This window comes from Aythya ferina, assembly GCF_964211825.1.
Source record: "Aythya ferina genome assembly, chromosome: 7".
Classification (NCBI taxonomy): Eukaryota; Metazoa; Chordata; class Aves; order Anseriformes; family Anatidae; genus Aythya; species Aythya ferina.
Genome location: NC_140302.1, coordinates 1,813,580 through 1,829,704, shown reverse-complemented (window position 1 = coordinate 1,829,704; position 16,125 = coordinate 1,813,580). Strand labels below are relative to the sequence as shown.

The following is a 16,125-nucleotide window of genomic DNA, read 5'->3' as shown; positions in this document are numbered from 1 at the left end:
AGACATTCCACCCTCGCTCAGGTGCTGTGTAGTTGGACTTCACACACAAGCATTGTAAAGCTAAAAGTTCATCAGCATCATCAGCACCTACTGCTTGGGCGGGCAGAACTGAGAGGTGCTGTCTCGATGGCATCTCTCACTTTTCTTTTATAGGTTGCTGGTCATCAGAGGTAAACATAAGTTCAGGATGTAATTTCTTATTTTCATTTCCTGCAAGCTGATGGGAAAGAATGCCTGTTTGGTTTGATTTCAGAAATACTTCAATTTTCCTTTACTCCATTTCAGGGGAACAGTTTATTTTACATAAAAATTGCATTGTGATTCTTGAAATGTTTTAAAAGGGATTCTTCCCAAATAATTGTGTTTTTTCTTTTCCTTTGCCAAGCTCAATACATTGATTAGAGGACTTGCACCTAAAGTTGTTCAGGAGTGTGTTAAACATAATTTCAATATTTGTTCTGCAGAGGCCTTCACCACGAAGAAGTAACAGCCCCGACAAATTTAAACGTCCCACTCCTCCTCCTTCTCCAAACACGCAGACCCCAGTGCAGCCACCTCCGCCACCACCTCCACCACCTGTGCAACCTACGGTCCAATCCGCAGCATCGCAGTCAGCCACTTTTCAACATTCAGTGCATCCCTCCTCTCAGCCTTAGTGCATGTGCTCAGCAGTCTGTATGTCAGAATTGGACTCATAACATGGAGCAGTTTACTAAAAGCCAAAGGCTTACTTGGCATATTTGGATTTGACTTATTTGCACTGAGGTTATATAGGCTTCACTGTTAATTGTGTTGTAAACGTTTGTATAAAATGCAGCCAGTGTTGTGGGTCTACAACACTAACTTAACAAAATTTTCCATCAGTGTTTACTTGAACTACATGTATGTCCATTCTCTGGCTGGAACATTTGCTACTCTGTTTGGTAATACGGCATTATGTCGTTTTGCTTGGCTCCAAAGCTTCATTTTCCTGGCTTCTAGGTTTGTAAAATTAAAGGGATACCTTTTTATATTTTTTCATGAGAATTTGCATAAAATTTAAGGCATGATGGGCTATCTGATGAGTTCTGAAATATTACAGTGTTTACCAAGCTTGTGGAAAATTAGCACTACGTTTCAGTCGTTTGAAATAACAGCTTCTAGTGCAAAAGTGAGTCAGACACCCTAATCAGTGCCCAATACACATACTCTATTGTATTACCTAGTAAATAAGCTTAATTCAGCACACAGGACACATCCATACTTCTCCTGTTTAAAACCACCTCAAACGTATGGTACAGTCTGAATCTTTAAGTGAGGGAACTGACTTGCTGGAGTATATGGAATGTATAACTTGTGGACCTTAAGGTTTGATTATTTCACTTGACATTTGCATTAACCTGTAAGCTGTCCATACCGTGTGATCTGTCACAAGTAACTTCTCTAAGTGTGGTCCTGCCCACAGGTTACTGATAGCTGATTGAAGTGTGCTCTTTGATTTTTTTGCTGCAGAAGGCAACGTGATTGTAGAGAACAGCTGATTATTTTTTTTTTCCTTGTTAAAATATATTAATTGTGATTCCCCTGAAACAAAGTTTGAACAAGTATTCTAAATGTTCAAGTCTGTTAGATAATAAGATATAAAATGAGCATATAGGAATATACTGGCATAACAGCCAAAAGTGTTGTATTGCTTGGTAGAAACAGAGTACAAGAAAGTAGCACAACATGGCACTAATGAATGCTTATTTAGCAGCCTAAGCCGGTACAATGTATAAAGAAATGTATTCCGAATACATTCTTTCCATTCATCTAGCACAAATAAATTGTTTGGTTTCACTTTGCAGTGGAACGAAGTGTCACTTCTTGATATTGCCATCTTGCTCAGTTTTATTTTTCCTGAGGTTCCTGTTGAGTACTGAGGTTTATATACTGTTGATGATTTTAAGTGGTTTACCTCATAGATACGGATATATGGGCCATGGAAAATGACAAGAGAATGTTTATTTTATGAGAATATGTATCTGGCTATAATCAGCAGAACATGAGTAATTTATCTTTTGTTTACAAAAGTTTGTTTGACATGCCTAATGCTTTATTAAGGACACTTTTAAGAAGGAGGTAGAGCGTTCTGGTAGTATACTAACATTTGTACATAGAGTTTCATGTTTGCCGCTCAACTATTCAGGAATTGCAGACTGAATATCTTTATAAAATCAGTGCTCTAAATCAAAATAGTAAGTTAAAATAATGTTGTAAAAGGTTCAGCTTAAGGCAAAACTAGAAGTTCTTCATTATATCTATGTAGTTTCAGCTCCGAGAGAATTTAGAGAATGCATATATAGTCTATTACACTTGGTAAACCAATATGGGATCAAGTGCATTATCCGATTACATTAGGTATGGTAATAGTGACTCTCTGATAAAGTGATACTCAAGATTGTGGCAGGCAGACAATTTGACCAGTGCTTCCATCTGAAAATAATCGACCACAGCTAACGCTCACTTTTCCAGAGAGGAAACTCCGCTGTGAGCACTGTTATTAAACACAGCTCCCGAAGCCGTGGTGGGTTTGCATGCGAGAAAACTACAGGCAGTCAGAGGTGGGACTAAGGTCAAAATAGGATTGGTTTAGTTGAACACTTGTCCTTTTGTTAACAGAAGAAAAAGGAAAAAGATATATTCTTTTATAAGCAGGATTTCAGCTCAAGTATGCCACTAGTTAGAATGGTGCCCTCCTTGCTGAAGTGCTTTGAGATTTTTGGGCATGAGGTTCAATAGAGTGCGAGCTCGTAGTGGTAGTAGTATAAGTGTGGGGGGGAGGGGAAAAGCCTTTGACAGTGTTGTCTTAAGAACTTGAAATGGAGATTTGCCTAGAATAAATTACATTTGAAGCATATTCCAAAACTGAATTTGTGTAACCCAAGTTCAGCTGCTGTTGTGAAGTGTCTTAGTGATCTCTCCTTACTGTTGCAGTGGGACCGTTACCAGATGAAAGTAAAGAACTGACAAATGTATGCTAAATCCTGAAAATGTAACAAGGCGCTAAATTGGCCTTACCTAAGAACATTGGACAAACATTTGCTTGCAATCAGAAGTGTTAAACTCTATTTGTAGACTTTTTGAAGACGATAAGGAATTGTGCACAACCATCTCCTAATAAATGTAAATGGATTTTCAGTTTTCCTTGTGAATTATAGTCATGAATTACAATTCTGCAGTGGTGATTTTATCAGAACCTCCCACAGACTGGAGAAACTCCTCTGACATCACTGTCCAGCTTGTCTTTATTTTATCTCAGAAGCATCTGGGTGGGTTTCTGCTGTTCTTTTCATTACTGATGTCTGTCGGTTGCACGCTTGCATCATCATGAGTTGTGCAAGGTCACAGAAGCAACTTCTAGCAGTGATGAGTATTTTGTAAGTGTATGTGTTTACAGCCAAAGGGTTTTTTTGTTTGTTTGTTTTTGAAAAAAAAAAATCTTTTGGCTGTTTCAGCAGTACTTTCCTCTCTGACAATCAAACAGCTTTCTTTTTACTTTTTCTCTCAAGGGATCTGGCTTGGACACTGGAATGCAGCTGATCTCTGTAGAGCATTAAGTTCATTTTATCCACAATTTGTTCCAGAGGAGTTTTGGAAGAAGAGATGGAATTGTTTGGAGATAGTCTTCCAGCTAACAGCCAGATAAGATTGTTTTAATTATATCTAGTCCTCTAAGAGCATATTCCCAAAAGCAGAAAAGACTATCAGAGTTTTCCAAGAAAGTACCATTGCTTTTCTATTAGCAATCTTGCTGTACCAGAGCTAAACAGAACAGGACTCCTTTTCCTGTTAAAATGCTGGTAGTCTTGAATCCATCTGCCTGAGTAGAATTTCTGTGCACTTCAGCTGAATGAAAAATACAGTCTTGGAAGCAATGAAAATGACAGAGCTTCCTGGAACTGGTGGGAGCTGAACTGCTGACAGGAGACAATTTAGACTCCATATATTTTGTTAAATACATGGAAACCAATCGCGGAGCCTTGAGTACTTTGTCTGTCAAAGAACAAAATCTTTCATCCTCAATATTGATCATTGCTTACTAAGAGGATGCATCCAGGGACCTTGTTTAAGTATTCTGGTGGTGGTGTTTTTTGTTTTTTGTTTTTTTTTCCCCCGTTCCTAATGCTTAGTTTTACAAGCAGCTTAAGTTCTAATATTGTTCAACTCTATTTGATGTCTCCTTTGTTTCAGTCATGGCAGTCTATTTCTTTTTGATCCTTGGGAGTCTACAGAGCATGGACTATGAGAGCATATTTCTTCAGCTCAAGCCATCTCATAAGAAACCAGAAGGTTTATGAGTGTAAGCTATAAAATTATGATACATGCATCTGTTATAACAACCTTCTTAAGGGGAAATAACTGTCTTCTTGAAGGGAGAGCAAACAAAGCCCCTAAGTACCAAATGAACTGTATGCAGAGACAATCTGGTTTCCTCAGTTCCCTGAGGAGCTGAATTCTTCTTCCAGCCCTTTTTGGATTTGGACTAGAGTTGTTAATCTTTTATTTTATTTTCTTTTTTTTAATTCCATATTTCACTGTAATAAGTACTCAGGATAACATTCACGTTCCTTTTGGGTAAAAACCACTAGTCCCAGGATGAATAGAAGTTAAGAGACAATGCCACTTTGTGGACTAGAGGAAGTCACTCAGTGTGCCATGCTGTGGCCTTTACGATTCAGCTGTAATTCAGGTGGGTTTGTGTGCTCATCTTATGATTTCTCTTTCAAGCATCTGTTCCTGTATTTGCATTAGTAGCGTGCCCTGAAGAAGGGAGAGAAATACAGAGGTTTTGCACTGCATTAACAGACAGCTGCTACATTAGGGAGAATAGTGCTTGTTCCTATTCAACTAGTTAGGCTCCAAAGAGAAGTACTACCTCATCTTTAGGTAGGGATGATGTGGTTGCAGAGTCAGGGGAACTGTCGTGGCTATGCTAGGTTTTGTTTGGCTTATATTATCCAGACAGGAGTCCTTCCTCACTGCAATTGGGCTTCAAAGGTTACAAAGCTTGTGTAGATGGGGAGAGGGAAGTTAAGACAGGCGACAGAGGTTGAGAAGACTGTGTCCCTGTAGTAAATTGCTGCTCAGAGTACCCTTCAGCTAGGCCTGGGAATTGCCTGTACAAGAACGACAACATTTTTCTGTTTGATTTCCTTTCAAAAAGTGCTGTGTTGCAGTTGTTCTTTAAGTTCCTGGCACTGGTGTCTAATTTAAAAAAATAAGTGATTCCCCTTTCCACAGAAATATCTGAAACAGTATTCTACTTGCAAAGGCGAGTTTTCTCACTATATAAATTAATACTGTATCTGTACACAAAGGTATTTTATTCTAGTGGTAAAACCTAAGCTGTCCAAGGCACTTTAGTTTGTGATTGCTGACTTTTGTTTTGGCAGGTGTTTCAGATGAAATCTAAGCCTCCTGTGGAGGAAGAAAAAAAAAAAATCACCTGACAGATGTAGACTGTTCCTTTCCTGCAGAAATACAGCAATTTCCTCAAATGCAAGTAAAAGTGGAACAAACATCCTTGAGCTTTTCTGAAGCTTATATTTAATTTCAGTTCATTGGTGATTGCTCTTATGTATTTAGGGAATCTCTGAAGCCTCATTCTAGGTTGGCTGGGTGTCTAGTTGGTTATTCCTATGTTTTCCCAGTCGTAGGGAAGGAAGCCTGTTCAAATTTGGATCATACGTATACACTGGTTAACAACAATGGTCACAGCACATGCTGTTCAGCGTGAATCCAAGTGGTTACTTAAAAACATTACACTGTGTTGGTGTGAATCAGATCTTAAAATTCAAAGAACCTCGGATACAAAGATTTTTATTTTTTTTTGCAGGTTACATTTTATTCCTGTATTAGCTGTATTATTGCTTTGTTGTATATCTCAACGTGTTTACATACATTTGTAATTGTTAAAATGTGTCTGTAATCAAGCTCATTTGTGCCTTCATGCAGACTTCCAATAAACACTTGATTTTTTTTTTTGTATTTACTTGTATTAGAAGACTATGGGGTGGATGTATATGTCCTTCTATCTGTCAGCCTATTTTCTCTTGGAAGAAGAAAACGAGAACTAAGAATCAGAGAATATGGGCTTGTCTGGTTTTGCTGTCTTTGATTTTCTAGTTGGACCATTTCTGGTATTTGCACTTAAATGGCTGAGTGGAGAATCTGGGGATTATCTTATTTGCATAATAAAGTTTGTATATGAGATGCACCTTGCTTTGGGTTAGGTGAATATTTGAAGTATAATCACACGTGCTTGACTGCTTACTACTTCAGCTTTGCTTCCATCTTGGAAGAAAGTAGTTTTATCTCTAAAGCTATTATTGTGAAGCTTCTTGTGATGAGAAAATTCCAGAGTATCTGTCTCCTTCAGAGTTAAACATGTATCTTTAACCTCCAGCTGCCTTCTAGTGAGATTTCAGGCTTTTTTTTTTTTTTTTTTTTCCCCCAACAGCAAGAACTGCAGTATCTTTTGATCTTAGGAGGTCTGCTCATCTTGACGGTACCTTTTGATGATATGGGGCAGAGATTGGGGTGGGGAAGTACAGAACAGAATTTTATATGTTCTTTTCTAAGCTTTTAGGGACAGAGGTGTGCATTTGTACAGTGTTACGAGAAAACTCATTGTATATGTTTTGAGTCTGAAGCTGCAATGCAGCTACTTCCCTACTCTAATACCACATATGAGAGGAAGATAAGGGAAAAAATGATTCCTTCCCTGTATTACAGGGATTGCTCTGTATTTTGTAGTTTGGAGAAAAGTGCTTTTCCAGACTTGAAGTGCCTTGTGTCACCTAGTGTCTGGTGTCTATTTCATCTTTTCTTTGTATTTCCTGATATCAAACATGATGACAGTTAAGTATACCCTGTAACTGCAGTGGGTTGAATTGTGAATTTCAGGTATCTAAAGATAATTTGTGAAAATTCTGTGGATACTTTGTTGTGTCTTCCCTTGTGAAATCTGTTGTGTTATCTTTTTATTGTATGCATTCATTCGTCAACTTAGCACAGCGTTTACTTACACAGTATACTTTTTGTAAGTGTTACTTGCTGTATTGCCAAGTTCCTGGGCTTAGATCTTAATGTCTCAGTAGCACTTAACAGTTGTGTCTTTTGGTTATCCTATACTCAGTGTCCAAGTCTTGCTAAACTCCTTGGTTGGATCCACTTGTCTCTGCCTTGTTGTTCAGCCCCTACTTAGGCACATACCTGTGGACCACATGCTCTGTTCTGCGCTCAGTGTATTCCTGCCTATAGAAAAACAGTTGCTGCTTGCCTTGTTACAGCCTTGCTGGCGCTGTAGTAAAAGCATGTTCTCCGTTTCATCTGGTGACAGCATAAACAGTAAAGTCCCTGCAGCATGAGGGCTGCAGGTTCTTGGGCTCAAGGCTATGGAAGTACTTCTTTGGTGAAATGCTTATCTGGCTAATCCACGTTACTCTGTTCCTAGAACACAAAGAGTATTTCTTCAAAAGCCTTTTTCTTCTCTTTCTGCTGCTGCAAATGCTGAGCACTCAGTGGTTCTGCTTGTCTCTTTGTGAGTACCCTGCCTGCCACCAACACGCCTGTTGGGAGTGTTGACGAGGTGATGTGCTGTGTTGCTGCTGTCTGTCTGTCTGTCTGTCAGTTGTCTTCTCCCTGACATCTGTCTGAACAGAAACAAGTCACTTAAATGCTATCAGAAGACCAGATGAAAAGATGTATGTGAGCAATTTAATTTCAGGTTCCTTTGTCCAGATGATCTCCCCTAAATGGTTCTTTATTCCTTCTGGTGCTTGTTGTAAATTGCTGAGAACAGTAGAAAGAGCTGTACACTGCCAAGCAAGCGATTTTGATAAGCCTAATCCTTCCTGTACATAAGATGCTAGCTTGGATATCAACCTTTTGCATATTTTTGAGGCTATTCCATACTTTTCAAGATACAAGGTGAGAGATCGACAAAACATCCTTCAGCCCAGAAGCAAGAAGAGGTTGAAGTCAGTTACGGGTTTCCCAGGTGGAGACTGAAGATGGATATTGAAGACCACTAGTTCACTGCAACGTAGAAAGCACTAAAGGCAAGTATTGGGGAGTTTTGCTTTTCAGACTCCGGGCTCATCATGAAATCAGCTGTGTTTCTTTTGTATCACTGTCTTTTCTCACTAACCAGTGAACTGGTGGTGATGCCTGCTGTGACAAACTTTTTTTTTTCCTGTTTGGGTGATAGGGAAAAAGGGTTAGCTTATTTAAAATGAAGAATAAATTAGATGTGGCTTGGGTTTGCAGAATGGAACAAGTCCCAGATTCTTTTTTAGTGGAAATGCTTTACAGCATGCCCCATATTTTGAACAAAATCTGTCATGAATTTAATGAAACCAGAACAGTGGGCTCTGATAGCCTTGGATATGTGTTGTGTGATCATCTCTGTTCCTTCTAACAAGGAGGAAAATGTTTTTGTCTAATGGTTCTAGTCTAAACTTCACAACATGAATGCTTTTCTTTTCATAATAAAGATGGGAGTCAAGGAACACGGTATGGTATAGCGCGCTTCGATAACTTGAGATTTGACTTAGAGCTTTATTTTGTTCAGTTGCAGAATGGAGTGTATTTCTGGGAGCTGAACTTCAGAAGCCTACCACTCCTACCTTTTTACTTCCTCAGTCCCTGTATGCAAACTCTGGCTTTTCTTCTGTAGCTGAAGGCCCCTTTAGTCTAGTGTGAAAAGGCAGAGCGGTGAGCTAGGTTCTGCTGTTACGGATCGGAGTGCGTTCTGGCAGTTCCTGCTGAATGGACCGCCTCGTAATCCATAGTGAATCTTAACACTGTCAGCTGCAAAAACTAAGTGGAGTGAAGGTCAGTAATAAATACTCTATCCTACCTGGAGATGGGAATTCAAAATCTGCTGTGACCTGTCTTAATTTTAATGCTTCCTAAAATTATTCCTGATTTTTCTCTGACTCTCCAGTTATCTACCTCTGCTTATTTTCTAATGACATAAGGAGGGAAAGGAAGGAAGGTTAACAATATGAGCTAATTTTGCAGTTCAGCCAGAGCTGGTACCTAACTTTCTTTGGGATACGCAGATTTGCTCTTCTGCATCTCCTAATAGGGCAAATTGTTTTGGATCCCTTGTTTGTGCATTTTTTTGCAGTCATTGTGACACTGGGACAGTTAGACCATACTTAGGTCCTCAGGGCCTCCTGAGCCTTGAAGTGTTTAATGTCCCGTGGACTGGATCCAAAGCTGTGGAGGCCGTTGGGAGATGGTCGTAAGAGCCTTCCTTGGCCCTTGTAGCCAAGTGCATGGTAAGGGGGAGGGAAATAAGTGCATAGGACGTGTGGGCTCAGCTGACATTGCAGCCCTTGGCTCTGCAAGCAAGCATGCTGTGAGCCCCTGAGGCTGGATACTGGAAGGGCTGGAGCACTCCACCCCCTCTGGCTGTCAGCACCTTTCTGTCTTTGGAACCTGAAGCAGGGATTTGCAGATTTTAGCAGCCCTTTTGTATGGGCTGTACGCTCTGCCACAGCACAGTATTGCCTGAAGATCCTAAACCAAAATGACATAATGGCCAAAGAAATCACATGTTGATTGGAAAATGGCACTGAACCCAGGCCTGTATCTGAAGGTGCATCTAATACAGATATGTGACACCAACAGACAACAAAAGGAGGATGACAACATTGTGCTGGTGTGATGAGCAGGAGAACAGATGGGCCTGGTTAAAAGCATGTCTGAGGCTAACAAACAGAGAAAATAGGACAGGTATTCAAACATCTTCTTTACTTTCTTCTCTGCCAAAGGAGAGAGCTAGCTAGGACTCCAGCTCTCCTCTGGCTGTGAACAGTCCTAAGCTGAATGGTAATAGGGTTTGTTTCTTTTACACAGCAATGCTGGCACCAGAAAGTATGGAAGCAAACTCTGTTTAGGTGAGAAAACTGAGAATTGGATGAACTTCAGGGTGACTTACTTGCCAGAAAGCCAGAATCAGACAGGAGAGTAGAGGGTAGTGCCAAATGGAGAAGTGTAGTACTTCCTGATGGGGAAAAGAAGGGGTTCTGTCAGAGTCAGTGGGGCAGGTGATTATCCCAGAGGATGGAAAGCTCTTGGAAGTGGCTTTACAGGAGCCAGGATGTAACTTCTGAGATGTTAAAAACTCCGTATTAGCCCTGGAATTGAACTGAATTCTTGACCTGAAATAGGATGCCATTTATGTCAGTGTGCAGTTTGAGTAAATGAGGAAAGAAAAGGTTTGCACTGAGTTTTGGGTTTACTTCCCCGCTGTTCCCCGCAGATCTAGATCTATCTCTTGAGTTAAGGTGTCAATTATCTAGGCCCCAATGTCAGTAAAAAATACAGCACAGCCTTGGCAGTAGAGAAATTGAAGTTCTTAAATGTGTTTAAATCCATATCTGCAGTGTTAACGTATCAGTAACATCCCAATTTTCACAGAAACTTTATCTAGAAATGAGTTTCTGTGGATGGGTGGTTAAAATGAATAAGTCTTTTAAACTTAACTTACCCTTGTGTGCTTTAACTTTTAAAGATGTATTTGTGTGCAATTTTTAAATAGTCTATTCACTGGTCCTGCACAGAGATTTTATAGCAGATTTAGTGAACCGTAAATGTCGTAAGTTAATTTTCCTGGGTTTTCTTTCCAAAACAAGTAATAGCCATGACAACACATAAGGAATTAAACCTGTTAAATCTTACTGCATTCCTCATGCTATTAAGGAGCTCTAGGATTAGTATGACTGTTGTCTTGAGTGTTTAAGGACTATTTCAGTGCTGTTAGTTCCTGAAGATAATTAAGGGTCTTCAAATTAACTGTTTCGTATTCTGGAAAGTCACGAAGTTTCTTTTAAAAACTTTTGTGTAGGCTGAAGTGTCTCTTATTTTAAAGTGTATATATTTTGGCTCTGTGTAACTGAATTTCTGAGTTAAGAACGAAGTGAAACATACCTTTTTGGCTGAAATACTCCAAGAGCTTCCCAGAGATGCTTGGGGAATGCTATGCCCTTTTCCTGGCAGTCTTCCTGATTGAAGTGGCAATGTATTGGGCAGACAGTTTGTAAGAGTCAAGATTACAGAATAAAGTTTTGACTTCTATCATGTATTTTTGAAACCTTCCTAACTGAAAGGATGGCCCTTTGCACTAAAATTCATGTTAACTATAATTTCAGCCCAAATCTTACCTAGATTCTGGTGAAAACAAGGTCTCTTGACAGCAGTAACCATGCTAAGCTTGTCTGGATCTAAATGTTTGGTGAATTTTATTTTATTTTTTCTTCTAAAGAGAGAGATTACTAGGGAAATATCCATGCCTGTGCAGATGTGACTAGAAATATCATTAACATCCTGCCAGCTTTACCACCTATCCTATCTCAAGAACCCCTGAAGTGTTTTTACACTTTGAACTCCTACCATCCAACGGGGGCTAATGCTTCCAGCGCCTGCCTGTCAGGCAGGGAAGGATCTAGCTTCTGTTTTAGTGTTTAATGGCTTAACTTATCCACCCTCCATTTTACAGAAACTTGATCTGAACAATGAAACAAACCACCATGAGCAATACATGAAAACAGTTTGGATGTGCCAGACGGATAACAAGGGAGGACAGGGCCCAATGTGAACAGAGTGTGGTCCTTTACGCTGCTCAAGAGCCCAGTGAGTGGTAAATCCAGCTTGTTTCCTAACAGGAAATGGACCTGAGTTTGGTACTTTTGGTAGAATTAAACAGTTTTTTTTTTTCTTTTTAAGTATTTTCAGTTCACTTGGCTTTTACAAAACTGTTCTTTTGAAATATTCCGAATATTCTTATTCTGAAACTTCTCAGTTTCAGGTTTCTGTTACGCTAAGTAAGGTGTCTCCATTTTCCCAGGTTCCATGCTTAAAGAAAACTATAAAAGTAATTTCGTTTCTTTCCCAAAAAGTCCTAGCCTTTGATTAGTAAGGATGTCTTAAGATAGTAATGCAGTTTCCTCAAGATTTGCTAAAGGTTTACTAGGAAAAGCTGTTAAATGTTGGAAAAGTGATGCACTGATAGATAGTAACTGAGAGTCGTTCAGGCTACAAGATTCACATCTTCAGTAGTTTATATTTTTTTGTTTTGTTAACATGCTACTTGCCTTCCACTTTTCTTCTGTGATCTTCTGCTACTTACTTCTCTTGCAGATCTGTTTCTTTGATCCACACTGGAGATTTTAGCAATCTCCTTATAATTACCAGGGCAGATTCCCTTTACCACTGCATAACTGTGCTTCAGCATGTTTTTCTTTAACGATAAATGTCATGTAACTTACAGATGGTACTGAAACTGTCCAGCTTGACTGTCATTCTCTAATAGTCTTGTCTGCTGACAGTTCAACTTTAATACTCACATTCTTTTCAGTTTATCTCCCGATCTTCCTTTTTTAAAATCTATCCTGGAAAGAAGAGTTTGTAGTTGCTTGCTTATTTTACAGTACTGCCATTTGTATTTATGAATTGCCACCTAATCTTACTGAAATCCATTAATGTAAGGAATCTTTTAAGATATAATTGTCCAGACATCAATGAATATGTAATAATTTCCCCAAATATTAGGACTTGTAAAGGGCAGAAATTTGGTACTTTCTAGGTATTGTGAGTTGGTTGTTGTTCAGACTGATGAAATAACTACGGTGAAATAATTTGGGATGTAGACAGTTAGAAATGTAAACTGAATTTGTTTGCAAATTCCAAATGGATCAATGGGTTTCAAAGTTAGCTTTGAAGTCTTCTACACCTTCCTGGAGGCGTCACAGGGGTTTCTAAACTGAGCGCTTCCTCCCAGGCTCAGATCTCTGAGTTCAGCAACAGGCAGGAATGCATCATTCCCACGGGAGCACAAGGACCAGGGTGCTGCTCTCTAAGCATTTGTCCCCTGATACTAAAGTTGCCCACATGATGCTCAGGCTTTACTTTACTTCTTCCTCTACAGCCAAGGCCCCCCCGAAATAGACCAAACAATATAAGCCTGACAGGCTCTCTAGTGCTTTCTCATCCCAGTTGGCCTAAGGCTGGGGTGGGGGAGATCTCAGCAAAGAGCGAGGATTCGGCAAAGGCTTTTTTGTTTCTTTTCCCCTCCACAAGTGCTCTGCTCTGAGGCAGGGTTCCCGCAGCTCCTCTTTGGTTTCCAGAGCAGTTGCATAATTACTGCAGACTTCAAAGACAGGTTACGGAAGCCATTAAGGATGTTTTCCATCTCTGAACTGGAGAAAATTAAGGTGGTTTGTTAGCCTCCCCTGAAGCAAAAATCTTCTTTTTAAAGAAAAGAATCATTTTCTCTGGAAATGCAGCTTTAAATCACTGTTGACCTTTTCAAAATTTAAATTCACATTTCTTTACCTGTTTTACTTAAGGTCTTTTAACTGCTGTAAATCTGTTATGAGATTATTCTCCTTAGTACTGGATAAAAAATACATAAACAAAAAACCTGCAACCCGAAGCAGTGGCATTTTCTTTGAAGACCCTGGCCCTGTATTGAAGATGCTGCCTAGTTATATATTAGGTCAATGCTTGTTGGCCTTTTTAACTAATTTCATAGAGACTTCTTTTAATGACTATGCAATGAGAAGGAAAGAGGAAGAGGAAGTGCATCTGTCAGTTTGCACACATTAACTGTGTAGAAATGCTTTGTGTTAAAAGTAAATTCAAGACCTACATAAAGTTGTTTAAGATAAAACTTTCCTTAGTATCTCAAATATTTCCAAAACACAGAAATAAGTATATCCAACTGAGAATAACTTGTCTGTTTGTTTGTTTTGTCAAAGGAAAACTTTTATTTGTCTAACTCTCAAATGCTTTTAATGCCCTTGCGGATACTATGCCTCTTCCGAGGAGTTTCCCAGTAACTGAAAATAAGCCACGTGAATCATCAGAAATATATCTTACTCTGGGACAAGACTCATCCCTAGTAGTAAGGAGAAGAATCTGAAGAGTTCACTCCAAGCCCTTTTTTTTTTTTTTCTACCCAATATTAATTCAGAACGCCTGTTTAACACAGTTGATGAGATAGTGCTTTTTCTGGCTTTTCTGTATGTCACCGAGCAACGAAGTTAAAGTTTGCTGTCCTGGTAGGATGATGGAAGGCATTTCTTTATTACTTCTGGCACTGATAACAAATACTGGCCATTTAAAAAATGGAAATTATTTTGGTTTATTGCTTTATGCCTCAATTGGTACTGTATAATCCTTCTCTGGGCTCTGTGATATGCAAATACGTGTTAGGTAACATATGTGATTATAATCTTCCTTCTCTGCCCATTTCTGCGTTATCTCATCTATTAGCTGAATTGACACTGTGAAGAACTTGATAACTGTTTAATTATTTCAGTGCATGTTAACAGTCCATAGAAAGTGTTACTCAAATGCTTGAATTATGAGTTTTTTTCTTAATCTGTCACACAATTCAAACAGTTGAAAAGCAAATTACAGACCAAATCATGACGGTATATATTGACCAGGTATAGTTTTCAGCAGTTCATATTCTGAGGGTGAGGAGCAGAGACAGACAGGATTTTTCATGCTCTCAAGATCTTTCAAAGCCTGATCATTATCCCTAAATTGTGCTCCCCGGCAGAACCATGGCTTAGCCCTCAGTTTCATGCCGTAGTTACAGGTGTGTTTTGTTCAGTTCGAGGTGGGACCCTGCTTCCTGTTGCATATTTGGTGTAATACAACCTTCCTTCAGCAAGCGTTCTAGTTTCCTGCTGAAAGTGGATATTCTTTGTGTTAAGTACATGAGCTCGCTTTGTGGAGAACCAAAATTTCTTCAAAGCCTTGTGAATTCAAGGTAGAGGCTTCGCTCTATCTTAAATGTGAGACATGGTCCAATTTTTAACTTTTTGTCTGAAAGCTTTTCAGATTGTAACAGCTATTGGAAGTGTTAAGAGGATCAAAGCCAGAAACTCTCCAATTGGATTTGGACCATACCTGAACGTGCTACGAGATTTCCAATACAGACCCATGTATGTCTACTAGGGTATGCTTCACTCAGTCACTTGGAACTCGATGTATACATGTAATGTCATTGGGTTCTCTAAGACTGGGATCAGTGAGCTGGTCTTTCAGCCTCTTTTTCCTGATCTCGCTTTCTGCTTGGCATTGCCTAGTCTAAAATAAACTGATAGACAGTTTGCCTTTGATGTCTTCCAGATATGCATGTTCCACAGCTTGTTTCATACTCTGAGTCCGGAAATTCTGTAGTATACAGGAAACCAAAGCACAATAGATGCACTTTGCCTTTTATATCCTTAGAGGAGTTTTTTCTCTTGTGCCTCATTCATATCCATCTTTTGAGCCTGTGATACTAGTAAGTCTTAGGAGCAACTCTTGTGAAATAACTGTTGAAAACTCAAGCGCTATAAAGAAACTTCCTTGTTCAAAAATTAAAATTTCTAAACATTGATACATTATGTGGAGCCAATCAGTTAAATGATCATGGTATTCCACATGATTCTAGCTTCTGCTAACTGTAATTAAGCATCTGATGCCCGATAGATCTTGTTACATAATTTGGTTGGTAGATGATATATCTGAAATGAACGCTTCTCAGAGTTCAGCCATTACAGTGAGGTCTGGAACCATCCCGGGTGCACAGCTCTGGCTCAGCACAAGAGCACAGCACTCAGCTCTTGGGCTGCTAGCCTGCTGAAATCCAGCTTAGAAGTCCTAATCCTTTTAGCTGACAGTCTTTGCCATATGCTCTTCAAGTAGCAAAGCCAAATAAAGTTTAACATAAATATAGTTATACATTTATATCTATTTTTTACAGAGTATGAAGGAGTCCCCAGGCTATTTCAGTGAAAGCATACCTTTTTGCATTTTTTTTTTTTTTTTTTAAAGAAAGCTATTCCATGAATAAAATGTTCAGTTGTGATCAAGGAAACAGAGGTTTCCACTTCTCCTAACAACCACTGTGGTATAATTCATGTAAATGTGGAGAGAGTATCAGGTTACTGTGGTAAAACACACCGGGTTTGTTTACGTTGTCAGAGCAAATAACTTCTAAGCTAATTTATTGATGGTAAATTGTCTGAGTTCCTTGAAGATGTGGCTTGCTTACTAGTACTTGAGATGTTTCCGTATAATTCAGTCTTTAGC

At 39.2% G+C, this 16,125-nt stretch overlaps 1 protein-coding gene across 1 annotated transcript in view; it reads left to right on the top strand.

The window, feature by feature from the left end:
* The window catches only part of CCDC6 (coiled-coil domain containing 6), a 46,369-nt gene extending 43,210 nt beyond the window's left edge, over positions 1-3,159 (top strand). The window contains exon 9 of the mRNA XM_084526167.1: positions 465-3,159. Coding sequence (XP_084382293.1) covers positions 465-656 — 192 coding nt within the window. The 3' untranslated portion in view covers positions 657-3,159. The remainder of the gene's footprint in view (positions 1-464) is intronic.
* Positions 3,160-16,125: the final 12,966 nt, after the last annotated feature.